Genomic DNA, 26,194 nt, shown 5'->3' with positions numbered 1-26,194 from the left:
GCCTTCGAGCTCATGTGAGGATGGGATTACTTCTGATTCGCCTGAGGGTGAAGCTGTTATGAATCTCAGGTTAATGAATTAAAGAAGGGTTAGAACCCCCACATTGGACCCCTGAAATGGCTTGTGTTCCTTTCACTCCTACAAGGCATCCAAAACCCAGGTCAGTTTGCAGTTATTTCTTCCAAAGCACGATACTCACCCGTCCGCACGCTAAAGCAGCACTGAACTCAGCAAGGAGCGGAGGTCTGTATCCTCACAGAGGCTTAGGAAGGACATGCAGGTTGTCCCCAGTCTTCAAGGGCTGTCACATGAAGGAGAAGCTAGGCTTACTGAGAGCAGAGCCAGCCAGCGCCACAGGGGGAGGTAGACTGGGACGAAAAAAACTCAATGGAAGGGAGCTGTCCTCAGACCCCAGTGGGGTATGTCACAGAGGCCATTCCAACCCTGGCTTTGGGGGCTGGAGGGGACTAGGTGTCTTGGAGACGCGCACGATCTTCTGGTCTTAACCATGCCCTTGCCCCTCGGGTTGTGTGTCCGCACAGCCACGTCCCCGGCTCCTCCCATCAGCTCAGTCAACATGTTCAAGCTGCCAGAGTTGAAGATTTTATTTTAAAACAATAGTAAACAATTTTCATTGATTTTTCTTAAGTCAAACCACCTCACACTTGGCTTATCTCAGGCAAAATGTAAAAAATAAAAATGAGAAGGGAAGGAAAGGAAAATGTGGGGACTGACCAACCTTCCCCAGAAACAGGCCCCTGGTCCTGGCATCTGGAATGGCTTTGGACACTGTCTTTAACAAATGAGAAAAGAAAGCACCAAAATATTGTGCTTCAGCAGCAGATTAGGAACCTCCACAAAGAAAAGGCGGCCGGGGGAGGGAGGGGGGTCGGGCCCTGAACACAGGTCCCGAGCAGCCTGGTTCAGTTCTAGAAGCTTCCAAGTCTGGACGCATCTCCTCTCCACAGCTCCATTTCAAGGCGGCTTCAAGATTGGGAGGAGTCGTCCTCCGAGCTGGGCAGTGGGGATCTGTGAGCCACACCCCGGACACAGGTTTGGGGTGACCCAAGCAGGTTCCCAGCCTCTCGGAGGGGGGTCGGGAAGGACAAGGAATGCTCAGAGCACACAGAGGGGAGGGAAGGGTGGGGACAGTAGGCACCGCTACCCCACTCCTCTCACCAGCTCCTGCTTCCTCTGCATTTTGTTCGGGTGGAGATGAAGCGGACGCAGGACAGGAAAGAGCTGTAAACAGCTTGGGTTTGCTCACCCACAGGCGCAGGCTCTTTCATCAGAAAGGGACCGCTGTCTTGGGGACAGGGAACCAGAGAAAGCCCTTGCAGCGCAGGGTCGATGCGGGTAGGACACAGCGATGGCAGCGCAGACGCCTGCTCTCTCTGGGCCTGGCTCCCACACGGGAAACACTGACCGAGGTTCTGGAATGGCGTTGGCGGCAGGGGGGGCATGGGGGTGCTCCCTCCTCCTGGGCCCCCAGGCCATCTCTCGGGCCCAGGGCAAAGGGCCTGGGAAGCTGACCTGGGCTCCTCGGTACGCAGGGCAGCCCCCGCAGAGCTGGGTCTTCCAGTCCCTCTCCAAAATCCCATCTGCCTTTGACAAAACCAAAAAATAAATAGTGTGCATTTTTCACGCCACCTACATTTCCTGGCCCTGCGGCCAGAGATTCAAGCCCTCCTTCTCTACCCCATGCCCCAGTGCCCACGTCAGGGGCACTTTCCGCCCAACTGGGGGCTGGCAGCAGCACTGTGAGGGTCTCTGGCTGTGAGGCCCCCCGGCAACAGGCCCTCCAGGGTCCTGGCTGAGGGGCTGGCTCAGCCCTTTGGTCCACCTTGTTCGTTAAAATTAAAATAAGAAAAAAAAAGGCTCCACTCGGTGACTTGGGTCTGTAGAGGTCTCTGCTTCGTCCCTCTGTCTGTCATTCCATCCACCCTGCAAGGCATCGTGCAGGCCACATCTGGAGGCTGGAGACAGCCACACTCACCCGTCACTGCAGTTTCGTCCCCAGCTTGCGCTGTCTGTTCCTGCAAAGTGGGGGTGGGGGTCAGATGAGGGGACTCCTGGCGTCCAGTGACTCGCCCCTCAGCTGTCTCCTTCCTCCCCACAATCCCATCAGAATGAGTGAGGGTCCACTCCCAGTAGCCCCAGTGGTTGGCTCAAGCTGGGCCAATCAGAGCTCCTGCCCTGGGACCTGGGACTTGGGGCCTAGAGAGGGTCAATGTCTCTGCTGGGCCTGTATCACAGGTGTATCACAGGTGCTCAGCTCTGGAGTCCAAGTGCAGCCAGGAGGCCAGGGCAGGGGCGGGGGCCAGGACGGGAGAACAGAGGCAAGAGGGACCTGGCTGGATTCCAGTAATCATGGGCAGTTCCCACTTATAGATAAGCCAGCATAAGTGGGGTTCTGTTACCATCAACCTAAACAGACAAGAAAGTAGTGAGTTCTCCATTTGGGATATACATAAGCAAAGGTAGGAGCACTCCTGATACAAGTTATCGAGTGGATCTGAGTACCTGACTTGGGGGTGTGGCGATACCTACGACGGGCTCAGGAGCCTGAAGGAAGCAGGGGCAGCCCCGTTCCCTGGAGGGCCTGGCTCCTCGAGAGACCCCACTGAAATTCAGAAACCTAACTGTCCCCACAGGTCCTGCGTGATGCAGCCCCAGCCTCGTGCCATGGCCAGCCCCCTTCTTCCCTGGGCTCCAGCCACACCTGCCTCTGTCTGTTTGGTGGACTCCCCAAGCTTCCTGTTCTCAGAAGCATTGCACAAGCTGTTCCCTATGCTGAGAGCACTCTCCCTGCTAAACCCCAACTTGGACAGTCCCGCTTTCTCTCTGCTCAGACCTGTCACAGCGGCCAGCCAGCCCAACCACACACCCTCACAGCACGCTGCTGTCATGAGCTCTCAAGCCCGAGGCACTTGTCGCACAGGTAGGTGCCTCATTCCTCGTGTCCCCCCTGCCGGCCACTGCCGCCCACAGCCTGGCACAGAGCAGGTGCACATGGAAGTTTGGGTACATCAAGGTGGGTGGCAGCCAGCCGGGAGGGGCGGGGCCGCTCTGGAAGCCAGGTGGAGAGCCTGGGCCAGCTGGGGCCTTCCGCCAATAACAGGATTGCCTGCCCTAACCCCTCAAATCCCCTTTCCTCAGGATCCAGGGCTTTATCCTTAAGTTCGTTAGGATAATTGGGACCATGATGCCCTAGACACACTTCCCGGCTGCTGTGACCCCGCCCTGTGGTTCCTCTCACCAGGAACCCAGGGCTCCTCAGGAAACCTCCCAGGCTTGTGCTGGAGCCCAACCTCGCCTCGGCTCCCCTCTGAACCTGGGAAGGAGCCAGGCCTTCCCGACCCCACCTGGCACCCCACCCAGGATGTGGGGTGCGTGGAGAGCTGAGTCAGAGGAAGCCTCCAAAGCCAGCTTTGTCCTGACTGGCTGTGCAAACACGGGTGCCCCTAACTCACCACACCTCAGTTTACCCCTCCAGAGGAAAGTGTCTGGACTAAACAGTCCTGAGGGGGGTCGACACACAGGCTCCCAGAGAATCCTGGCTGCCCAGCTCTCTGGTTCCGGGCCACAGAGGTTAAAAGCATGGCCCTGGGGCTTCCCTGGTGGCGCAGTGGTTGAGAGTCCGCCTGCCGATGCAGGGGACACGGGTTCATGCCCCGGTCCGGGAAGATCCCACATGTCGTGAAGCAGCTGGGCCGGTGAGCCATGGCCGCTGAGCCTACGCGTCCGGAGCCTGTGCTCCGCAATGGGAGAGGCCACAACAGTGAGAGGCCCGCGTACCGCAAAAAAAGGAAAAAAAAAAAAAGAGAGAAAAAAAGCATGGCCCTGGGCTCAACAGCCTAGGTTCCCAGCCCAGCTCCCACACCCACGATCTGCAAACCCTTGGTCAAGTGATTCCTCTCCTCCCCTCTCTGAGCCTCAGTTTTCTCATCTGTAAAATGGGGTCCAGGGGAGGATTCACTGAGGCAGTGCAAGAAAAGTGCTTAGGCAAGTGCCCGGCTCTCAGGCAGCCTTCCAAAACTGGGGGCGGCACTGACTGAGGGATGTGCCCCACTGAGCCAGGACCCAGTGATTGCTAATCCCCTTGACTCACCTGGCTTCTGCCCGGGTTACCGTGTACTCAAACCAGAGTACGTTGGGAATGAGGCTCGTGTCTCGGATTAGGAAGAACTCAGAGATAGGCCTGGAGAGACAGACACCCGGAAATCCAGGACCATATCAGAACATGAGTCTGTCACCAAGCCAGACTCTCCCACCAGTGCCTGGGGCCGGCGATGCACCCTCTCCCCACCACTTTGCCTGGCCTGTGCAAGACCCAGATGTGTCGCCTGTGTGACACTCAGGCAGGTCCAATGCCCCAAGGCACACACAGCCCAGAAGGACACATGCTGCTTTCCAAGTCCCTGAGAGGCCAGGCAAGGACAGAGGCTGGCATCTTGGCTTCTGGGCTGAGAAAACGCCTGGGGGAGATGGAAGCCAGACGAGCGGGGCCTGCTGCCCTATGCCCACCAGAGGCCTGGGCACTAGGGCCCTCCCAGGGAGACTGAGGCTGGGGTCAGGACGCCTGGGTCCTCCCACTGATGGCCCCTTCGCAGGAAGGGGCACGGGCCATAGTGCCTGGGAAGGTGGGGGGAGCGGGGGACAGCAGCAGGGGCAGGAGGCAGTTACCAGGCTGCTATCCTAGGGAACAGGGGGGTGAGGACCTCCTGCGTGAAGACGAACCAGGCGATGGCCATGAGGCCTCCAGCGATGCCCCCATAGAGCACCTGGCTCCAGGTGTGGTACAGCAGGTAGACCCTGGGCCAAGGACAGAGGGAAGTTCATGAGAGCCAGCCAGAGACAGTCCTGCACAGCCTCCCTGCACGCCTGAGTGTCAGCTTCCCTGGACCTCTGCACACACACGGGAGACATATACAGACGGGGCAGGCCCCTGTGACCACACGGACTCAGAGCTACTTCTAGAAGGAGGCAAGGGGTTGGACCCCAACAGCTGCTCCCCTGACTCTAGAAGTGAAGGGATGGCTCAGCTAGGATTTGCCTCCCTTCTGTCCAGCCCTTGAACTTGGAGTTTGTCTGCAAGGGGCTGCTCCAGGACCTTGGGAACAGATGGCTAACCCTAGAACCTTGGGCCCAACCAAGAGGAGAGAGCAAGGACTGGGTTGGAAGGGGCAGCTGGAGCCCTGGCCCTTTAAAATGAGAGGCCTGGAGCTTCCCTCGTGGTGCAGTGGTTAAGAATCCGCCAATGCAGGGGACACGGGTTCGAGCCCTGGTCCGGGAAGATCTCACATGCCGCGGAGCAACTAAGCCTGTAAGCCACAACTACCAAGTCTGCGCTCTAGAGCCCATGAGCCACAACTACTGAGCCCGCGCGCCTAGAGCCCGTGCTCCGCAGCAAGAGAAGCCACTGCAAGAAGCCCGCGCACCGCAACGAAGAGTAGCCCCCGCTCGCTGCAACTTGAGAAAGCCCGCATGCAGCAATGAAGACCCAACGCAGCCAAAAATAAAAAAATAAAAATAAATAAATAAAATGAGAGGCCTGGGACCCCCTTCGCAGCCCTGCCCTACAGGCTCTGGGACTCGGGTCCACAGCGAGGTCCAATAGGGACCAAGTATCCAGTGGGCAGGGCGTGGGGCAGGGGCTCTCCCTCCCTCTGTACCTGCTATAGGAGACTAGAAACGCCACGGTGAGGAGACCCAGGGAGAGTACATGCCTCCACAGCAAGTCCAGGAACCTGGCGTTGTTCGTTTGGTGCATTCTGGGAAAACAAGCCTGTTAGGTGGCCTCGGCCCACAGCCTGGGGCCCAGGCCTCCCACACAGCCCCGGCCCCAGCCACATGCTCCCTGGGCACCTTCTGCCTTGGCTGCAGCTCCTCCCACCCCCCGTAGAGGCCAAGCCCTAAATGGCATCCAAAGGGCTTGCAGCAAGTCCCTGGCAGAGGCCAGCCTGGGCCAGTTCAGGGCCACCCCAGCCAGGGCAGAAGCTCACCTTAAATACAGAAAAAGGAAGGAATAGACGGAGAAGAACCACATAAACTGGGAATGGCTGGAGGGCATCCCGTACTTGGTGCCCACTGCCGTGTGGGGACCTGGTGGAGACAGAGAGCAGGGCATGATGGGAGGATGCAGGCCTCCCAGTAATGCCCTAACCTGGGGGACCCGCAGACCCCCAAGGCCTGGGCCCTACCTCCACAGGGCCGTGGCTCCTGAATGACGTGTTTGATCAGCCAGTTGACCCCCTCGTTCAGTGCCAAGCCCCCAAGGAACGAGATCTGCTGGGAAGATGCATGGTCAGCAGGGCCTCTGTGTGCTTGCTGGCCGCCGCCCAGCCCAAAGGCCGTGGCCGCCCACTGAACCTCCAGCCCAGTGGACAACCTGCAACCAGCCAGGAGGCTCCACACACCTCAAGAAAGGTGGAAGCAGGGGAGGGAAGGCAAAGCCCCGGGAAGGAATGGTGAGGCCCCTCCTCCCTGGGGTGGGAGTGACTCACTCACCGTGTGCAGCTCCCGCTTGAATATGATGAGGGTCACAAAACCAACGATGACAAATATGGGGCTGAGGCTCAGGTAGGCAAGGAGATGGCCAGAGAGATCACCTGGGCAAGGCAGGGAGAACAGGATGAGGACAGAGCGCAGCCATGGGAGAGGGCCTGGCCCCCGGCAAGCGAAGTAGAGCCTCAGTCAGAGGTGGTCCCAGCCAGGCCCGGAGCGCAAGGCCAGGCGGCTGGGGGTGCCTCAGCCTTCCAAGCTCACCGCTCGTCCTCAGTCACGGGCACAGCGTGTTTACTAAGCACTCAGGTTCACAGATCGTGAGTTTAAAGCAGGTGCCTTCACTCTCCCTGTTCTACAGATGACGACACTGAGTCCCACAGGGGCTGCATGATTTGTCCAAAGTCACACAGCCAGAAAGAGGTAGGATCTGACTAAAATCCAAGTCTCTAGCCTGGTCCAGGTGCTACACCCACTATCCCACCAAAGCGGATATTTGAACCTGGCTTGGTCTGACCCCAGAGGCTGGGCCCTGTCCCAGGAGGCAGCCTGGCGGGCACATGGATGACTCTGGAACGCAGTGCTGTGTGGAGACCGACCCAGCCAAGCCCTGGGCCTCCAGGGCAACCTGGTGTTCTCTGAACACCGCACAGACTTGGGTCTACACTGTGGACTCTGACGGGGACCAAGGCTGGGGGTGGGGGTGAAGCTCCGTTGCCCACTATGGCCACCCGCTGCAGTAACAGCTTCTCACTGCCTCTCTACTGGCAAAAAAATTGGCTACCTATTGACTACCTGCTTTTTACCCCCTAATAGGTCTCGGCAGGAGGATCCTGGAACCAACAGACAGGAGCCACTTTCCTGCTAGTCCAAAGGCCACCCTCACCATTTGAGACAGGGCAGCTATGTAGCAGCTCTGGGGTCAGAGAGTGTGGTTTAGTTCCCGTGCCAGCACTTGCTGGCTACACGACCTCAGGCAAGGACTTCACCTCCCTGAGCCTCAGCTCTCTCACCCGTGAAATGGGGATATCAGTAGCCACCTCCTACAGCCATGGGAGCTCTGATGTGACCAGGCCTGTGAGACGCCCAGCTCGGTCCCTGGCACCCAGGACACTTCCATGTTTGGAGAACTCAGTGTGGGAAATCGCCCCACCACCAGCCTGGCCTCACACAGGCAGCAGGAAGGTACCCACCCAAGGCCGAGCCCAGATTCCAGGCTGATGGGATGGGCACACACCTGGCCTCCCCCACACCTACCCAGGGTAGGGCTGGCTTTGAACTGGCCTGGGAGAGCAGGCCGGCAACATAGGTCCAAATGCCAGTACCGCCAAAGGCCCCCTGGATGACACTGGGTGAGGCCCTTCCTTTTTCTGGGGTTCTGTCTCCTCATCCACACAGCGGCCTGGCCCCCTCCAGCCCTGAGATTCTGGGTCTCTCAGCTGTCCAGCCGATGCCCAGGACACTGGGTCATCAGGAGGACAGGAAATGGCTGGTGCCCCCAAAGCCTTGGCCATCTCCATGACCTGTCTCACAGCAAGCACCACCTTTGGGCCTTCCTGCAGATGCTGTCAGCAACTCTGCCTTGACCATCCTCTTGTCTAAGCCCCCCGGTGGCTCTCTCGGCCCTTAGGATAAGTCCCACCTCAATCCAGCTCATCAAGCCCTGCAGTCCTGGCCCTGCTTCCCTCCCACCTTCTGCTCCAGTTCCAGGAACCAAATTCTAGTTCCCTGAACGCACCATGCTCTGTCCTACTTCTGGACCTTTGCACACACTGTTTCCCCCACCTGGGATGCTGTCTGGGTTAACTCAACATAAATTAAGTACCCACCACAGTGGGAAAAAAAAAAAAAAATCACACTCCTGCCATTGCAAAGCTCTCAGAATCTGTAACCAGGGCATCGTTCAGGACACCACTCATTAGTGGAGCTATCCGGCCTGCATCTGTCTCTCCCTCTAGAAAGTAGGCGCCATGAGTGCAGGGATGGGGTCTCTACACCCCACTCAATTCCCCCAAGCCCAGCACAGCGCCTGGCACTAACTGGGCTCTAAAATGATGTTAAATGAAAGGAGAATGGATGAAGGAAGCAGGGTCCGTGTGATGAGGGGCACGAAGGAGAAGTGCAGGGGGTCACAGAAGAGTTAGCAGGGGCACTAGACCTTGAGAGAGGCCCCCAGGTTCAGCCAGGTCTCTCCTCCAGGCACCCACAGTCCCTGCAAAGGGTCCCTCATCACAGCCTGCGTCATGCCGCTCACGTCTGCCAGCCTCCTCCTTCCAGGCCAGGGAGGGGAAATCATGAAGGTGCCGAGGACTTAAGCAGGTCCCTTCCCCACTCCAGGCCTTGGTTTCCGTCCTGTAAAGTGGGCTTTTTTTTTTCACAGTCTGGGAGTCCAGGGACATATTGGTTTGTTCACCGTTCAAAATGCAGAGCGAGCCCAGGGCCTGGCATTCAGGAGGTGCTCAGTGGATACCAGCTAAATGAAGGATGAGTGAATGGCAGGGAGGCAGGCAGACAGTAGGGCCCAACAGCTGCAGGGCCGCCCCATCCCCAATATAACCCAGAACACCTAGGGTCAAAGTTTCCTGGCATCCAGTCCTCAGCAGGGCCAGGTTCTCATGTCTCTGCATGAGTAGGCCCTTCCTGGGGCAACCAGGGCTCAATGAGGGGGTCCCCAGCCTCACCCAACATCCAACCATCCTACACATAGATGGCAGTGTGGGCTTGAGAGGGTCCTGGGAAGGTGGGATCATGTTAACTGCAGTTATTTCTTCAATGTTTACTGTATGCGAGGCACTGCACTCAGCATTTCTCACATCTCCTACTTCTGATTCTCACGTCACCACTAGAAGGGAGGCACTGTGATTAGTTCCACTTCAGAGAGGCAGAGAGGTGAAGTCACTTGCACAAGGCCTCGGCCTGAACTCTGACCCCAAGGCCCAAGCTCTGCACCACTCTACTAAACGGCCTCCAGAACGCTCACTACAGGACCTCACGGATGGAAAACGCTGAGCTTCTGGAGCTGTGTCTGATGGGGAGCTCCAGAAGTTAACATCCCAGAGGCTGCCTGACCCCTCACCGGGTTCCCTGAGTTGTAGAGCAGTGCCCCCTACCCAGGGCGTGGCATCAGAAGTACTCAAACAACGAAGAGCTGCCCGGCCTCGATTTGCACAATCCCAGCAATGGGGAGCTCTTTCTTCCAGGCAGCCCCAAAGCACTGTTTGAAGGAAAAAGGCACTCCCTACACGCCGAGGAGAGAGTTCAGCCTCTCCGGCTCCGGGAACGGAGGGGAAGAAGGGCCCAGGTCCAGGCCAGTGATCCGTTCCCGCCTCACGCACACCACCGCCCCACTACAGCCCACCGGCGCCCCGGGACCCAGTGGAGCAACCCCGGCCGCGCAGCCGCAGAGTGCGCGAGGGAGCGGCTCACAATTTCGCCCAGCTCATCGCCACACCACTGCGCCTGCGCGGCGCGCGCGCCGGCCGAACCCTCCGTGGCTCACTATTTGACAGTTCCCACCCCGGTCCCCCGGCGCCCCCTCTGCGGGCTTGCGCCGGCCGGACCGCCCGGCACTGACCGGCCGGCCCCAGGAAGGCGTCCTCGAGGCCGGGGTTGTCTTTTACCTGCAGGATATTCGACGTGGGTGAGGGTCACCGGCCGCCATGAAGCGGGGAGCGAGCACTGTCCGTCCGCTGCCATCTTACCCGGAGACCGGGCTTCGCCGAGCAGCCAATAGGGAGCCAGGGGGGCGGTGGTCCTGACCTATCACGCCGGGGGAGGTGCCGCGCGCCCAATCGGAGGCCGATACAGGTAGCGGCGCAGCCATTCACCGTGCAGGCCGTGGGGCAGGCCCGAGCGGCGAATCAGGAAGCAGGGCCCCTAGGAGCCTGCGAGCCGGCCAAGACGGCGCCCAATCCGGGACGAGCGCAGGTAGGTGGCTAACCAATCAGAGAAAAGGAGGGTTTCAGCACACAACAGAGAGCAGAACAGCCAATCAGAAGGTGAGGCCGGCTCGCGGTGTGGGCAGGGCGGGCCAATCACCCGCTAGCTTGGGGGGCGTGTTGAACTTTGGTGGGAGCTTTGGTTTGGTGGGGACGTGTACCGAGTGAAGGCTTCCTCGATACCGGGAGCCAGCCCGGGGTCGACAGGACTTGAGCGCCTGTCAGAGCGCATGCTCGAAGCGGGGAGGCAACCTCGGCGCTATGGAGTCTGAACTCACCTACTTTTAGTTATGAGTTAACTGAGGCCAGAGACCCAGAGGGGACTTATTTTCCTTTGCCCTTTACTGACTGCCAACGGAGCGAATCACACAAAACTGACAACCTTTCCATTAAAGGTTGGGGGTGGGATGGGGGAAGGAACTCCCGGGTCGGGGCTCACAGTCGGCCCCCTGAATGCTTTATGGAAGCTTAACTGATGTCGAGTGGAAGCGTAATTGAAATTAAAAGACTCCGTTCCTCATTTCATTCAATTAACACAGATTTATTGATTCAATCCCGTTTATGCTGCTTAATGAGGCATCTTGGGAGCATTTTAAACAAGAGGAGGGTTTTCCACCTATACCTCAGTTTTCCCAAAACATTCCTCTCATTGTCCTACAGGCCTTGCATAAATAGCCACACCTTACCACCCACCTCTCCCTCTCCCACCCTCACTCTCTCTTGGGCTAGATTGCAGTGCTTACAGTCAGGTAAAGTGCCCGGCACCTCCTGTCGTTGAGCCTTTTCACATGCTGTTCCAGTCTGTCTCAGGTGTCTGTCCTCACTTAGAGGTTTCCATGGCCAGGAGAGGGGCCTCCACTGGGCTCCCACAGTTGCATCCCAGTTGCATCCTCTCTCCTACCCCCGCACTGACCACACTGGACTGTAATTGGCTCCTTGTCTGTCTCTCAACAGTAAACAATGGTTCTCTGAATTCATGCAGCGCCGAGATCAGCTTGTAGAAAATGGGCCCTGGATTGATCCAGTAGATCTTGGGTTGCAGCCTTGGAGTCTACATTCTTATGTCCCCTGGGGCTCTGATATAAGTGGTTGCAGCCACAACTGGAGAAGACCTGGGCAGCATGAAGACAGGGCCTGTTACGTATTGGAGACAGGCCCAGGCCGATGCTAGAACAAGTGCCGGATAAATAGCCTAAGTGTTTATGAGAAGTGAGAACACAGCAGAGAATTCCGCTGACTCTGTGAGCCAGCCAGGCAGCAGGAGTGAGTACCATGGGTGGGGCTGAAAGGACTGGGGGGATGATGGTGACTCAGAACCCACCAGCGAGCCAGGAGGGCCCCCAGGACCCCTCAACTGTACTCAGCTTCCCACCCGGCCCAGCCTGGGCTCGTGTGGGTCAGCTGGCCCCATTTCACTGTCACCTGCCCTCAGCTACCTCAGGCACTGCCTTTATTAGCCGCTGAGAGGCAGGAGGTGTGAGGAGTGGGCTGTGAGTTTCCCAGAATAGTTCCCTAGGACAGGGACGCCGTCCCGTCTGGCTGCATGGCCCCTCCCTGGTTAGATGGCATTTCATGGATGAGCAGTTAGGCTTGAGAAGCCAAGTCCCCGAAATCCAGGCCTATCCTCTCACCTCAGGGAGAGTGTTCTGGAGGAAGTGTCAGGGTGAGGAACTATAAAATGTGAGGGAGTTAGCTGGGGTGGGCTTTTCCTGGCAGAGGGAACAGCACAGGATGAAATAGGCAAGAGAGAGGGAGAGGTGAGGTGCTGGGGGAGAGGGGCCTGGCCTCCTAAAACTTGGAGGGCCACTCTTGGTGACTACAGAGGGGATCTTGAAAGGTGACTTTGTCGTTTGGTTCGGTTTTGCCTTTGAAAAAAATTAAAATATAACACTCATACAGGAAAATCCAGAAATCAAATGTGTATAGCTTGATGAAGTTTCACAAACTAAGCACACCTGTGTTTGCAGCCCCCAGATCGAGAACCAGAGCCCCAGGAGTTCCTGACACCCCTTCTCATCACCCCAGCGTGACCACCATCCCATCTGCTAGCACCATACATGAGGTTAGTCTGATCTGTGTACTTTCTATAAGCCGAATGCTACAGTACGTGCTTGTGGGGCGTGGCTCCTTTCCCGGCGTTGTGTTTGTGAGATCCATGCTGCGGCCTCTAGTTGTAATGCATCTATTCTCCCTGTGTAGTGTTCCACGGTGTGAACACACCATGTTTATTGGTTTCTTTTCCATTCGACTCGACTCTTTTTTTTTTTGGCCACACCACACGGCCTGTGGGATCTTCCCCGACCAGGGGTCAAACCCGTGCCCCCTGCATCGGGAGTGCGGAGTCTTAACCACTGCGCCACCAGGGAAGTCCTTCCATTCAACTCTGCTGGACTTCGGGGTGTTTCCAGGTCTGGGGTGTTAGGAATGGTGCTGCTAGGAACAGCCTTGTGCAGATCTTTGGTGTACAAATGGATGCTTTTCCGATGGCGATGTGCCTAGGAGCCAGTGCGGGGTCCCATGAGATGGGAGAGATGACAGCACAGACCTGCCATGTGGATGAGGAGCTGGGCTGTGCAGGCGTGAATGCTGTGAGGGGAACCATGGGAAGCTGAAGGAGCCGCCTGCCTCCTCCCTGAGCTGAGGGGTGGAGCAGTGATGCCCCTGGTATCTCTCTGAGCATCCTGGGAGGTGCTCCATCCTTAGTCACTCGTCTTAGCTCCACTACAGCCTGGGAGGCAGTTCTTAATGCACCCAGTTTATAGCTGAGGACAGTAAGGCTCTGAGCGTCTCACCATTTGCCAAGTCAACTGGCTAGTGTGTGACAGAGCCACGATTTGAATCCAGGTCTGCCCGATGGGCAGGCCCAGGTTCTGAACCACCCTGCATCTCATTAACCAAACTGCAGGCTGCCTCCTCCCACTGCCCAGAGGAGCCCTCAGACAAGCCGCAGCTGTCCCGGGCAGGGCAGGCCTTTCACTTTGGCCTCTCCTCTGGAAGGGAGTTCACAGACAGTGCGGCCCCCGGATTAGAGGCACAACGTCTTACTCTGTGCACCACACCCCAGCCACCCTGGCATGCGCTCAAAGTCCCTAGGAAAGAACTCTTCCCCTCTCTGGGCCTGTTTCCCCGAAATGTGTCAGCTGCCGCCCTCTAGATTAGAGGTTTGTTCATGCACTTCCGGGACTATTTGAGCTCCTAGGCGGTGCCAGACCACGTCCGTCTGGGCATCAAGGATGAAGGGAGAAAGATGGAGAGGAGCAAGGGTGCTGCCGTCGAGAAACTGTGCTTCCCACAGAGGATGTGGGACTCCTGGATCCTAAAGATGCCAGTAAGAAAGACAAATGGTCTCAAAGTAGAAGTGACAGTTCTGGCTTCAAAACCTCTGAGAGGAGCCATTCACTGTCTGTGTCTTAGCATAGAGGCTTCTAGAAGTCAGGGCCTAGCGTTCCAAACACCGTGGAGCCAAGTCCTCGAGACACATTGTCTGGCTCAGTCTCCCAAGCCACAAGCTCCCCTGGTTTGTGGCATGTGCTGATTTCCATGGTGTAAATACTCTCTCCTGTGGCCACTTGCCAGCCACCATCGTGATGGTACTGAACAAGGAGTTAGGAAGAGATGCACAGTCCGCTCTCGCTAGCAGATGGGGTGCAAGCCGGCTCCGGAGCCTCCACCGCTGCCTGTGCAGCACCTGGCGCAGTGCTTGGCACACAGTAGGCGCACAGGAAATACTTGGTGGACAGATGATCCTTCTTCACCTGTCCTGTCCCATTTGCATACACGCCCTGGGAGCCATTTATATTGTAATCGAAACCACTGTTTACTGAGCACTTGATGTGAACCACAGATTGGGCCAAAGACGACACTACGACACTACGAGATCTTACCCTCCACACCCCCCCCAGGCTGCACGAGAATCAGTCTCACAGGCGATGCAGCAGAAGCCCTACGGGTTCAGGAGATATGAGTGTCCACGCTGGGGCTGCTGTGTATTCGCTGTATGTGCACTGGGGTGGTCATCCTCCACTCTCAGTTTCCCCTTTCATCAACAAGGGGGCTGGCATCAGTTACCTACTGCTGTGTAACAAGCCAGTCCCAAACCTAGTGCCTTAAGACCATCACCATTTTATTCAAGATCTGCAACTTGGCTGGCTCAATTCTGCTGGGTCACTGGTGACTCGACTGGGCCTGTGTGGTCCAAGGGGCCTCCCTCAAATCTGACCCTTAGCTGGGGCTTCTGGCCCGGGTGCCACATTCTCCTTCACGTGGCCTCCAGCAGAAGAGCCAAGGTTTTCATGGCCGCAAATATTCTCCAAGAGGGCGACCCCAGTGCACCAGAGCTCGCCAAGCCTCTGCTTGCATCACGTCACTCTTGTTCCACTGGCCAAAGCAGGTCACGTGGCCGAGGTCAGAGCTGCCATGGGAGAGGCCTATACAAGGACATGGATTCCAAGAGGCACGATTCGTGGGGGCCGTGACTGTAACAGTCCACCGGCCGCCACAGAAATAAGTGGGCCAGGATTCCCCTGAGGGCCTTCCCAGACCTGGTGTCTGGTATTCTGAGCTTCCTGGGACTTGTTATGCTAGAAAGGAAGTTCTCCAAGACTGATTCAGGGTGTGTGTGTGGGGGATGGCAAAAGGACCCAGGAGCCAGCTCAAAGGGGCTCCCACTGGGAAAATTTGTGACCATCTGAACATCAGAAAACTGATTGTAACTGATTGTAAATATCAAATAAATAATAACCCACGAGTCCACAGTGGTATTCAAAACGGAAGAGGTAAAACTCTTTGCGGAATGCTATTCGGCAACAGAGAAATAAAATACTGATACATGCCATAGAAGGGATGAATCTCAAAACAGTATTCTATGTGCAGAAGCCAAGCACAAAAGATCACATGTTGTGTGACTCCACTTACAGGAAATGTCTGGAAAAGGCAAGTCATGAGAGAAAGTAAATTGGTGGCGGCCTGGGGGCTGGGGGATTCACCGCAGTTGAGCAGAAGGGGTCTTTTGGGGTGATGGAAATACTCTAAAACAGGGGTCCCCAACCCTTGGGCGATGGACCGGTAGCGGTCCGTGGCCTGTTAGGAACCGGGCTGCACAGCGGGGGGTGAGCGGCGGGCGAGTGAGTGAAGCTTCATCTGTCTTTACAGCTGCTCCCCGTCGCTCGCAGTACCGCCTGAGCGCCATCGCCTGTCAGATCAGTGGCGGAATTAGATTCTCATAGGAGCACGAACCCTACCGTGAACTGCGCATGCGAGGGATCTATGTTGCGCACTCCTTACGAGAATCTAATGCCTGATGATCTGAGGTGGAGCTGAGGCGGTGATGGTAGCACTGGGGAGCGGCTGCAAATACAGATGAGCAGAGAGGTTTCACTGCACAGAGACTGTAATAAATCAGTTGCTTGCAGACTCATATCAAAACCCTATCAGTGGGCTTCCCTGGTGGCACAGTGGTTGAGAATGCCAATGCAGGGGACACGGGTTCGAGCCCTGGTCCGGGAAGATCCCACAAGCCGCGAAGCAACTAAGCCCGTGCGCCACAACTACTGAGCCTGTGCTCTAGAGCCCACGAGCCACAACTACTGAAGCCCACGCGCCTAGATCCCGTGCTCCGCAACAAGCAAAGCCACCGCAATGAGAAGCCCACGCACCGCAACGAAGAGTAGCCCCTGCTCGCTACTACTAGAGAAACTTTTCTATACATTTAAAAATTTCAAAAGCACAGAAAATTTTTAAAACGTACAGTGGTCCCTGCTTATCCAGTTTTGCTTTCTGAGACTGCACTTACCCTCAGTCAACCATGGTACGAAAATATTACATGGAAAATTCCAGAAATGAACAATTCATAAATTTTAAATTGCACACCGTTCTGAGTAGCATGATGAAATCTCGTGCCATCTCGAGCCATCCTGCTCTGTCCCCTGGGATGTGAATCATCCCTCTGTCCGGCGTACCCATGCTGTATACACTACCTGCCCTTTAATAGCCATCTGGGTTATCAGAATGACTATCACAGCGTCACAGTGCTTGTGTGTGAGCAATCCTTACTTTACTACATGGTCACCCAGCACAAGAGGAGCGATGCTGGCAATCCAGATATGACAGAGAGAAGCTGTCAGGTGCTTCCTTTAAGTGAAAGTTTTCAACTTAGGGAAGGAAAAAAAATCATGTACTGAGGTTGCTGAGATCTACAGTAAGAACAAATCTTTTATCCATGAAATTATGAAGAAGGAAAAAGAAATTTGTGCTAGTTTTACTGTTGCACCTCAAGCTGCAAGTTACAGCCAGTGTGTGATGTGATTAGTTGAGATGGAAAAGGCATTAAATTTGTACAGTATTTTGAGACAGACCATATCCACGTAACTATTATTACAGCATATTGTTATAATTGTTCAATTATTCTTGTCATTGATCTCTCACTGTGCCTGATTTATAGAAATTAAACTTTAGGCATTCCCTGGCGGTCCAGTGGTTAGGACTCCATGCTTTCACTGCCGAGGGTGTGGGTTCAGTCCCTGGTTGGGGGAACTAAGATCCCGCAAGCCACGCAGTGTGGCCAAAAAATAAATAAATAAATAAACTTTATCATAGGTATGTGTATATAGGAAAAAACGTAGAATATATAGGGTTCAGTACTATCCGTGGTTTCAGGCCTCCACTGGGGGTTTTGGAATGTATCCCCCGCCCATAGAGGGGATTACTGCACTTTTCAAATAAACTTTGTGATGTCTGACCGCCCATGAAAACTTCTGAACACCTGGTAAGCTCAGATCTGCTGCATTCCTGCTCCAGCCCTCCCCTCTGGCTCTTACCCACTCAGCCATTTACAGTGACTGAGAGGCTGAGTCTGCACCCCTGCCGGGTCCCCTGCCTGTATCTTAAGAGTTGTGGACATAGAGGCCCCTGAGCTAAGCGACCTTACCTAGATGCTGCCGGGGCAGGATCCACTCCCAGGCTGCCCCACCCACATCTATGCCCTTAAGCGCTGCAGTGGCACCCTCCCCACCTTCACCCGAGGGACACGTGGCCCTGGCAGGCTGCGAGCGGCTCATAGCTCCCACCAGGCTGCCTTCCACCTTTGCCCTCCTGGAGCCTCCCCCAAACTGCACCCTAAAGAGCAGGCCCCCAGGAAGCAACAGCCACACGTGCACGGCAGTGTGGAAGGAAATCATTAAATCATTTATTTGACTCTGAGTCAACGTGCACACGCCCTACCGTACAAAAGTGGGGAGCTGCAACAAATCAAGTGCGGGAGGCAGTGCGTGGACATGTAAACAAAGACAGAATGAAAATGCCGCTTCTGTGTGCATTTCTGGGAGCGAATCAGAGCAGCCGGGGGGGCCCAGGCCCAAGATTACATTCACAGCGCGGGGAAGTGCAAATGAACGGAATGTCAGGAGGGAGGGGCTGCCCAGGTCCTTCCCACCCAGGAGGCTGCTCCGTCCAGGGCAGCGACTCCAGAGAAGTGGGTTTGCAGCCAGAAGCACAGTTAGTGTACAGCGGTCCTACAGTCTGGGGGGCAGGAGGGACCACGTGGGGGAGGGACTGGGCTCAGAGATAGTGGGCCCTCTCCCATCCCCCCTCCTTCCCGCCCCCAAGGGCCAGACCACCTCCCGCCCCGGACCCCTCTGCCATTCAGGAGAGGGTGCCCACCCCCGCCGTCTGAGCCAGTCCCAACTCCAGAGTGTGGAGAACCAGGAGTCTGTTTCTCTTGTAGGCCTCTCCACCTGGAAAGGGGCCGACCTCAAAATAAAGTGTTAAGGCAATAAATAAAAGAGCCCATCCCACCTCAGGTGAAAACACTGTAAGAGAAGTGAGTCTACAAATGCCGGCCGGCCTTCCTCTGCAGGACCAGCGGGGAGGCGGGCTCTACACGGCTTGAGAGCATTTGTCATCGAGTTGAAGGCAAAGTGCCAGGCAAGTTTCTTGTCCTGATGCTGGTCCAGCCGCCTACATCCTCTAACCTCCCCTGATGTGGCCCCTGGGCCCCCTCACTCCAGGGGCCCTGCTCCTGGTGACCCGTGGTCAGAGCCTCCAGCTCAGTGCCTAGCACCAGCCAGGGAGTTCCGGGCTCACAGAGGGCGGGGCAGGGGCGAGGGGACCAGCCCCACCTCCTCCGTCTTTGGTGGTGGCAGAGGTAGGTGGGAGGAGAAGTGACGGCCTTTGGCAGGGCCAGGGTATGTCAGAGGACGCTGTCCCGGTTCAGTGCTTGGGTTTGTTCAAGGGCCTGGTCCCCGCCCTGACGTGAACGCAAGGAAAGCGGGCCCGCCTCTGGATGGCCCGGGCCCGCCGCCCACCAAGATGCCCCCCGGCCACACTCTGTGGCTCCCACCCTCCCATCTCTGGAGCAGCACATTCTCTCGGGTGGCAGCAGGCCGTCAGGACTGGCCGGGCAGATGCCTGGATCTGAGACTGTCCAGCCCAGGTTCCTCCACTGCAGCGCCCGGCCACCCCCTCTTTCACCTCCACCCTCCCAGCCCCACTCAGCAGCCCTGGGGTGGCAGGGGGTTTTGGGCACCCACCCCCGGGGCATCCCATCTCTGCCTGTCCTGATTCTCCTCACAATCCCTCAGGCCCCACTGGCCACTGGTCCAGCCTCTGCTTTCCCACGAACAGCTGAGGCGGGCCCCTCGGGGCTCCACGCCGCTCAGAGGAAGTTTATCCCCTGGGCCTCGGGGATTCCAGGTGATGGAGGTTGGGGTGGGGGCGAGGTCAGGGGCGAGCACCCTTGGCCACCATGGCCTGGGCTCTGCCACTGCTGACGGCCAGACACCCAGGCCTCCAATGCCAACCCCAAGGCCTTCTCTCTGCCATCAGCCACGTGAATGAGGACCAGCCAGCCACTCCTGCCGGTCCACACCCACCGCTACTGCAGCTCCCCTGGGGGCCCGTTATCTCGGGGCAGCACACCGTTCAGGCCAATGCTGCTGGCCACCGGCGCCCCCAGGTAGCCGAGCAGGATCTCGCTGCGGCGCCGGGACAGCTGGAGGATGTCGTCCGCCAGCGCCGGCACCGATGTGTAGCGCACGTTGTCCAGGTCGAACATGTCCCTCAGGTACTGCACGATCTGGTGCTGGGGGAGAGGGCGGGTGTTGGGCCTGGGCCGGGGCCCCTGCACCCCCCGCGCTGAGGTCGTCCGGGCCACCCAAAGCCTCTTCCTTCACCACTGGAGCCCTGACCCAGCCCCTTCTGTCCCCAGCTCCTGCCCTCCCGGGGCTTCCTCTGGACCCACCCAGGTCAGGCTCCCAGTGGAAGGAGCACAAGCTCTCAGACATGGAGCTCCCTGTTTACCTTAAAGAAAGCACAGACTTCAGAGAGCTGAGGCTTGGGTCCGAGGAAACCGAAGGCTAGGACGGGGCTAACGTGCTCCGATACGGAGTAGAAATGGGAGATGAAGCCATCAGGCACCTGTGGAGGGTGGCAAGGCTGAGGGCTGGGACCCAGGCAGGGTGAGGCAGCCAGGCCCTGGGGTCGTATTAAGAGCCGGGGCTTCTTTACTGTCCTTGCTAGGTGATGCCGGGCAGGTGACTGGGGCTTTTTGGTTTTTTTGGCCACACCACGCGGCTCACAGGATCTTAGTTCCCCGACTAGGGATTGAACCCAGGCCCTGGCAGTGAAAGCGCCGAGTCCTAACCACTGGACTGCCAGGGAACTCCGATGACTGGGGCTTTCGAAGCCCTGGTTTTCACCTCTGCAGAATAGGGGCAACCTTGGGGCTGTGGTGAGGGCTGCGCGAGCGGCCCGGGGTGCGCTCAGCACAGGAAGTGCCCAGAGCATGTGGCAGTGGCAGATGGTATCAGCTGGGCAGCAGAGCCGGGCTGGCAGAGGGGAACAGTGGATCGCAGCAGCCCGGAGAGTGCAGCCGGTCGCCGCCTGGGAGAGCAGGTAATGCAGCCCGATGGGCGGGAGGGAGGCTCTGCCTGCCCCGCCGAGACGCCTCCGCCAAGCCAACCACCACTGCTCTGCACGTGCCCTTCCTCCCTCTGAAGACACCCTTTCCCCGCTTTTGATTCCTTTGACGTTTCACAGTGGCCTGCTCTGTGATGCGCCCTGGGTGGGAAGATGAAACAGATCTACGTGTGCCTTTGAGGCCCTCCTGGTCAAGGGAGCAGTAATGGCAGGACAGGGGGCCGGTGCTGTGACAAAGGCCAAAAGGTGCAGCAGGGCCTGGGGGCTCAGTAAGACCTCCCTGCACGAGCCCCATTCCTCTGCCCAGCCCACATGTCCTGCCCCTAGACCGGGGTCCAGCACACACCAAAGGCAGGGTCAACTGAGCTAGGCACCACACCCAAGGCCCCCACGTGGCGCTCCCCAGGGGCCCTGTCAGCTCACTCACCATCAGCAGCCTCCTCTTGGCTTTCAGGACAGACCAGCAAGCAGTGGCCAGGGCCTAAATCAAAGATGGGAACCCCCGGGGGGTCAGACTAACAGGCCGGGCCGGCAGCCGCTAGCCACCCCCAGTCCAGGACCAGGCCCTTACCCCCAGCTCATCCCACCCCAAGCAGGGAGATAGGGACGGCTGTCTGAGCTCTGTCGTCTCCCTGCCCTCAATTAGGAGTCAGGCGCACCTGAATCTGAATCCTACTCTAACCCTTACTAGGCAGCTCCCTGGACTAGCCACCAGTCTTCTCTGGGCCTCAGATTCCTCCTCTGTGAAATGGCCGTGACTCAGCAGCCCCACCTCACTCAGTGACTGTGGGGATCCATGGTTACTGCCTGTAAAAGACCCGCCCCACCCCTCTCCAGACCACCCCCATGGCACACAGCACGGCCACCCTGCAGGGGCCCTGTGCTCAATGCTCTCCTGCTGTACCCCTTTTTTCTTTCCCCCGTATTTTAACTTATTTAATGCATTCAAATGGAACAGAATGAATGGCAGCCCAGAAATGAGTAGACTGCCTAAGTGAAACCACAGTGCAGAAGGGAAGTGCACGTCCCTCCGTGCTACACCGGTCAGAGGAGAGCAAGGGGATCCTGTGGGAAGTTCTCCAGGGCAGGGGACTGGTGTGCCCAGCAGCCCTGGATCACAGCGGCGGGCAGCATCCCAGTGGCGTGACTGCCCCCTGATGGGTGGGGAGCCAGCCTTGGTGCCCAGGCGCACGCGTGGGGTCACGTGAGCGTGTGTGTGCCTGGGAGTGGGGCGGCCACGCACCGTCTCCTTGAAGCTGTCTGACAGCCAGCGGTTCCTCAGGACGGCGAGCACCGAGGACGGGGGGTTTTCCAGGTCCTCGAAGGCGTCCATGAGGATGAAGTCCAGCACGATGTCGAAGAAGCTCATGCACACCACCTGCGGGGGGCAGCAGTGCTCTGAGGGCAGAGCGGGTGGGGACACCGGGCTGAGCAGGCACACCAGGCGGTGTGAGGAGGGGCCTGGGGCAGGCAGGGCAGGAATGGGGGCTTCTCGCAGCCACGGAGCCATCTCAGAGCCTCGGAATCAAGGCAGGGCTCCTACAGGCACCTCCACCCGGTTCGAGGAGCTCAGGTGCAGGGAACCCCAGGACACCGAGGCTCAGCACAAACAACTCACCCCTCGGCCCTCCAGCTCCAGCCGCGTGGTGGCCCAGGTCTCCGGCCGCAGGGCGTAGCTCAGCATCTCCTCGTAGCTCTCCAGGAAGCCTTTGGGGCTCTGGGGGGAGAAGCAGAGCTTGTTTTGGCCGTGGGAGAGGCCCCAAGATGCAGCTGGACTGGACCCACAGGGGCAAGCTGGCCTGTGCAAGAGGGACACACCAAGGCTGGGCCGAGGCCAATCCCTGAGTAGCAGTCATGGAGAGAATGGGGCAGGAAGTGTCCTGTGCCCGCCTCCACACACCTCTGCGGCGCCCAGGGCACGTCCTGGAGGGATGCAACACCAGGGGCGCCCAGCAATGTCTCACACCAGCTCGTTACTGAGCAACGGACCGCCTTCCAAAAGATGTGCACATGCCACAGAAGGCACTCGCTTTGGAAGGATGCGCAAGGGTGTGAGGTCGAGCCAGCCGCCAAAGTTTCAGATCTCCGCAATCATCGGCCTCACTGGTGAAACGGGAGAAGCTACAGCCCCACACTTGGGGCTACTCTGGGGGAGTCAATAAGCTCGTTTGTGTAACACAATCAGGCAATAAATAGTGTATAGGACTAATGCTGCCAGGAACGGAGATGGTCAGCACACAGGAGGAATTCTTCACTCTCTGGGACTGGGAGGCTTAGCTGGGGCTTACGACAAAGTTTGCAGACACAGATGTAATTCACAGACGTGGAAAGCTAGTACGTGCCAGGGCTGATCTAACGTGGATCAACTCATTTAATTCATACAGTCCTATGAGGGATGGTCCAATATTGTGCCCATTTTACAGATATGAATCCTGAGGCTTCAGATCATTGATGTGCCCAAGAGCCTGGCACAGTGGAACTGACACAGAGCAGCAGGGGCAGGTTGATGCCATTTATAAGAAGCACAGGCAGAGGGGGCACTGGATGGATGTTCACCAAGATGTGAACAGGGTGGCGTTGGGGACAATTTTTTTGCATCATCTTAGTTTTTTCTACAATTAGCATGAGTCTTTTTTTTTTTTTTTCTGATGCTCTGAGATTTTGACATTTTGACTTTCCTGTTACTTTTTTTTTTTTTTTTGCGGTACGCGGGCCTCTCACTGCTGTGGCCTCTCCCGTTGCGGAGCACAGGCTCCGGACGCGCAGGCTCAGCAGCCATGGCTCACGGGCCTAGCCGCTCCGCGGCATGTGGGATCTTCCCGGACCGGGGCACGAACCCGTGTCCCCTGCATCAGCAGGCAGACTCTCAACCACTGCGCCACCAGGGAAGCCCAGCATGAGTCATTTTTATAATCTTTTCTTTCTTTTTTTTTTGGCCATGCCACATGGCTTGTAGGATCTTAGTTCCCCGACTGGGCGTTGAACCCGGGCCATGGCAGTGAAAGCCTGGAATCCTAACCACTAGGCCGCCAGGGAACTCCCATTTTTATACTCTTTTAAAACTATTTTCATTAAGTTTTAAAGAGAATTTGCTAGGATGACCCTGGGCTGTGCCTTAACCTCCCCGAGCTTCAGTTTCCTCATATGTCAAAGTTGACAGCGAAGCTGAAGATGTGGGCTGGCCCTTGCTGACATTTTTGATGGCCGCTGGCATCAGCTCGTGACATTCCCAGGACACGCCCGTCTACACAGTAGGGGACTGAGGCTTGGGGAGGCTTCACGTCTGGCCCCAGGCATAGCAAGGAGGCGGCCTGATTCCACAGTTCCAGAGCCTGGTGTGTGCAGGGGCTGGCGTCTTCCCAGACAGAGGCCACCGCAGCTCTGCTGCCTAGAAAAACCTGACAGGGCTGTCAGTTACCACTCAGTCCAGGGCTGGGAGTGGGGTCTGGCGCTCAAGAGCTGCTAGATAGCCAGCCGAGCCTCTTCTTGATTTCTTAATCAACATCAAGCCAAGGACTTCCCTGGTGGCGCAGTGGTTAAGAATCCACCTGCCAATGCAGGGGACAGGGGTTCAATCCCTGGTCCGGGAAGATCCCACATGACATGTCACAGAGCTACTGAGCCTGTGCTCTAGAGCCCCTGAGCCACAACTACTGAGCCTTCGAGCCACAATGACTGAGCCCACACGCCACAACTACTGAAGCCTGCGCACCTAAAGCCCGTGCTCCACAACAAGAGAAACCACTACAACGAGAAGCCCGTATGCAGCAATGAAGACCCAACGCGGCCGATAAACAAACAAATAAATAAATAATAAATAAATAAATAAAATCAAGCCAAGTCCTGTAGTGGTGCAGAGGCCAGAGAGAAAAAAGCCGAGCCTCTGGGCCCTTCTGGGAGCACCCGCAGAAATCGGCCATCCACTAAAGCCCCTGACACCTGCTGTAGCCTCACTTGCCCTTCTTCACTTGTTCGTCCTTTCACCCTCCTGGGGAGGCCACAAAGAACAGGCTAAGGGCATGGCTGGGCTCAGGCTGACTGGGGTTCAAATCCCGGCTCCACCCTAACCTTGCTTAGTGACCGGGCAAGCCCCTCTACCTCCCCAGGCTCACTTTCCTTTTCGGCCGAGCAGATGGAGACATCAGGATCAAATGAGCTACCGGAGGTGACGAAATGTGAGTGAAGCACCAGGCTCGCTGTGCTGCTCGGCAAACGGCAGCTGCTGGGAGGATAATGAGTCCCTCAGAATCTGCAAAAGATTAGGTCCAGGACCTTTGCAGGTACCAAATCTAGATGCTCAAATCCCTTTTATAAAAGGGCACAGTATTTGCATATAACCTAAGCACGTCCTCCCCTGCACCTTAAATCATCTCTAGATTACTTATAACACCTAGTACAACGTAAAGGCTAAATAAATAATTTGCTGGTGCATGGCAAATCCAAGTTTTTGCCTTTTGGAATTTTCTGCATTTTTTTTTTTTTAGTATTTTTCAGTCTGAGGTTGGTTGGACTCACAGATGCAGAACCTGCAGACATGGAACCCATGGATACGCAGAGCCAACAGTATTCACGTTCATGGAGCAGCTGCCCTGTGCCAGGCCCTGGGCTGGGCACACACCTGTGCCAGAAGAGCGGGGCTTCTGGCCCTCGTAGGAATGAGGATGCAGGGTGATGGGGCCATACTGGGCAGGATGAGCCCAAGGGCTCTCGGGACCCAGGGGACAAGTCAGGTGAGGTTCTCCTGGGGAAAGAGCTGGGATTCAGAAGGCAGGTGACCAAGGAAGAGAAGGAGGGAGTGGGACAGGGACTTCAGGATACTGGTAATGTGTTCCACCTTCTACCCTGGGGGCTGGTACACAGGGGTTCATCTTTCCATTCATTAAATCCTACTTTTTATTTATTTATTTATTATTTATTTATTTATTTATTTATTTTTTTTGGCGTTATACGGGCCTCTCACTGTTGTGGCCTCTCCCATTGCGGAGCCCAGGCTCCGGACGCACAGGCTCAGCGGCCATGGCTCACGGGCCTAGCCGCTCTGCAGCATGTGGGATCCTACCGGACCGGGGCACGAACCCGTGTCCCCTGCATCGGCAGGTGGACTCCCAACCACTGCACCACCAGGGAAGCCCAAATCCTACTTTTTAAAAAAAATTTATTTATTTTTGGCTGCGTTGGGCCCTCGTTGCTGCACACGGGCTTTCTCTAGTTGCAGCAAGTGGGAGCTGCTCTTCATTGCAGTGGCTTCTCTTGTCACGGAGCATGGGCTCTAGGCACGCAGGCTTCAGTAGTTGTGGCACGCAGGCTTCGGTAGTTGTGGCTCGTGGGCTCTAGAGCACAGGCTCAGTAGTTGTGGCGCACGGGCTTAGTTGCTCCACAGCATGTGGGATCTTCCTGGGCCAGGGCTCAAACCCATGTGCTCCGCATTGGCAGGCAGATTCTTAACCACTGCGCCACCAGGGAAGTACACATCCTACCTTTTGATACTCTTATGTGCGTATTTTACAACAAGGTAACTAACGACAACAAAAAGAGTTGAGGAACAGCGTTCCGGGTGCTGAGCGACTAGCATCTGCAGAGGCCAGATCAGGGAGGAAGTCTGTGAGCACCAGAAGCCCTGAGGCCACAGAGCAGAGCTTGGTCTTTACACCAAGGGCAGTGGGAGCGAGGGTGGGTTTTAAGCAGTTGGGTGATGTGTTAGAGGTGACATTTCAGAACCATTACCTCACATTACGCCCAGCCCATGAGGAGGAAGGACTCAGAGGAAAGAGGCGGGTTCAAGAGCTTTGCTCAAACCCATCAAAAAAAAAAAAAAAAAGAAACACAAGCGGCCAAATAAA

At 56.8% G+C, this 26,194-nt stretch overlaps 2 protein-coding genes and 1 long non-coding RNA gene across 8 annotated transcripts in view; 1 reads left to right on the top strand and 2 right to left on the bottom strand.

Annotated features, from left to right (window-relative positions):
* Positions 1–590: 590 nt before the first annotated feature.
* Positions 591–10,219, bottom strand: DOLPP1 (dolichyldiphosphatase 1). Of its 3 annotated transcripts, XM_019949264.2 has the most exons (9): positions 10,125–10,219; positions 6,511–6,611; positions 6,204–6,288; positions 6,006–6,105; positions 5,676–5,774; positions 4,687–4,815; positions 4,112–4,201; positions 1,997–2,036; positions 591–1,601 (listed from the first exon to the last, which is right to left on the bottom strand). In XM_019949264.2, exons 1-8 carry the CDS (start codon positions 10,198–10,200, stop codon positions 2,000–2,002), a joined length of 717 nt encoding a protein of 238 aa, XP_019804823.1. In that variant the 5' UTR covers positions 10,201–10,219; the 3' UTR covers positions 591–1,601; positions 1,997–1,999. The 3 variants fall into 3 exon arrangements, with proteins under 3 accessions (XP_019804823.1, XP_033714695.1, XP_019804824.1); XM_033858804.2 differs by having other exon boundaries at positions 591–2,036; XM_019949265.2 differs by lacking the exon at positions 4,687–4,815 and having other exon boundaries at positions 591–2,036.
* Positions 591–26,194, bottom strand: part of MIGA2 (mitoguardin 2) — a 43,428-nt gene continuing 17,824 nt past the window's right edge. For all 3 annotated transcript variants that reach the window (XM_033858803.2, XM_033858801.2, XM_073806697.1), the window contains exons 12-17: positions 21,973–22,071; positions 21,598–21,732; positions 20,782–20,835; positions 19,737–19,853; positions 10,125–19,518; positions 591–2,036 (exon numbers count right to left, since the gene is read on the bottom strand). In XM_033858803.2, the coding sequence (XP_033714694.1) occupies positions 19,312–19,518; positions 19,737–19,853; positions 20,782–20,835; positions 21,598–21,732; positions 21,973–22,071 (612 nt within the window). In that variant the 3' untranslated portion in view covers positions 591–2,036; positions 10,125–19,311. The remainder of the gene's footprint in view (positions 2,037–10,124; positions 19,519–19,736; positions 19,854–20,781; positions 20,836–21,597; positions 21,733–21,972; positions 22,072–26,194) is intronic.
* Positions 10,292–26,194, top strand: LOC117312686 (uncharacterized). Of its 2 annotated transcripts, none has more exons than XR_012332703.1 (3): positions 10,292–10,431; positions 11,397–11,705; positions 12,410–26,194. It is a non-coding gene; the product is annotated as an uncharacterized lncRNA (long non-coding RNA). The 2 variants fall into 2 exon arrangements; XR_012332702.1 differs by having other exon boundaries at positions 10,363–10,502.

Source organism: Tursiops truncatus, chromosome 6 (assembly GCF_011762595.2).
Source record: "Tursiops truncatus isolate mTurTru1 chromosome 6, mTurTru1.mat.Y, whole genome shotgun sequence".
Lineage (NCBI taxonomy): Eukaryota > Metazoa > Chordata > Mammalia > Artiodactyla > Delphinidae > Tursiops > Tursiops truncatus.
The sequence above is the reverse complement of the archived record's forward strand: the minus strand, read 5'-3'. Positions and strand labels throughout refer to the sequence as shown.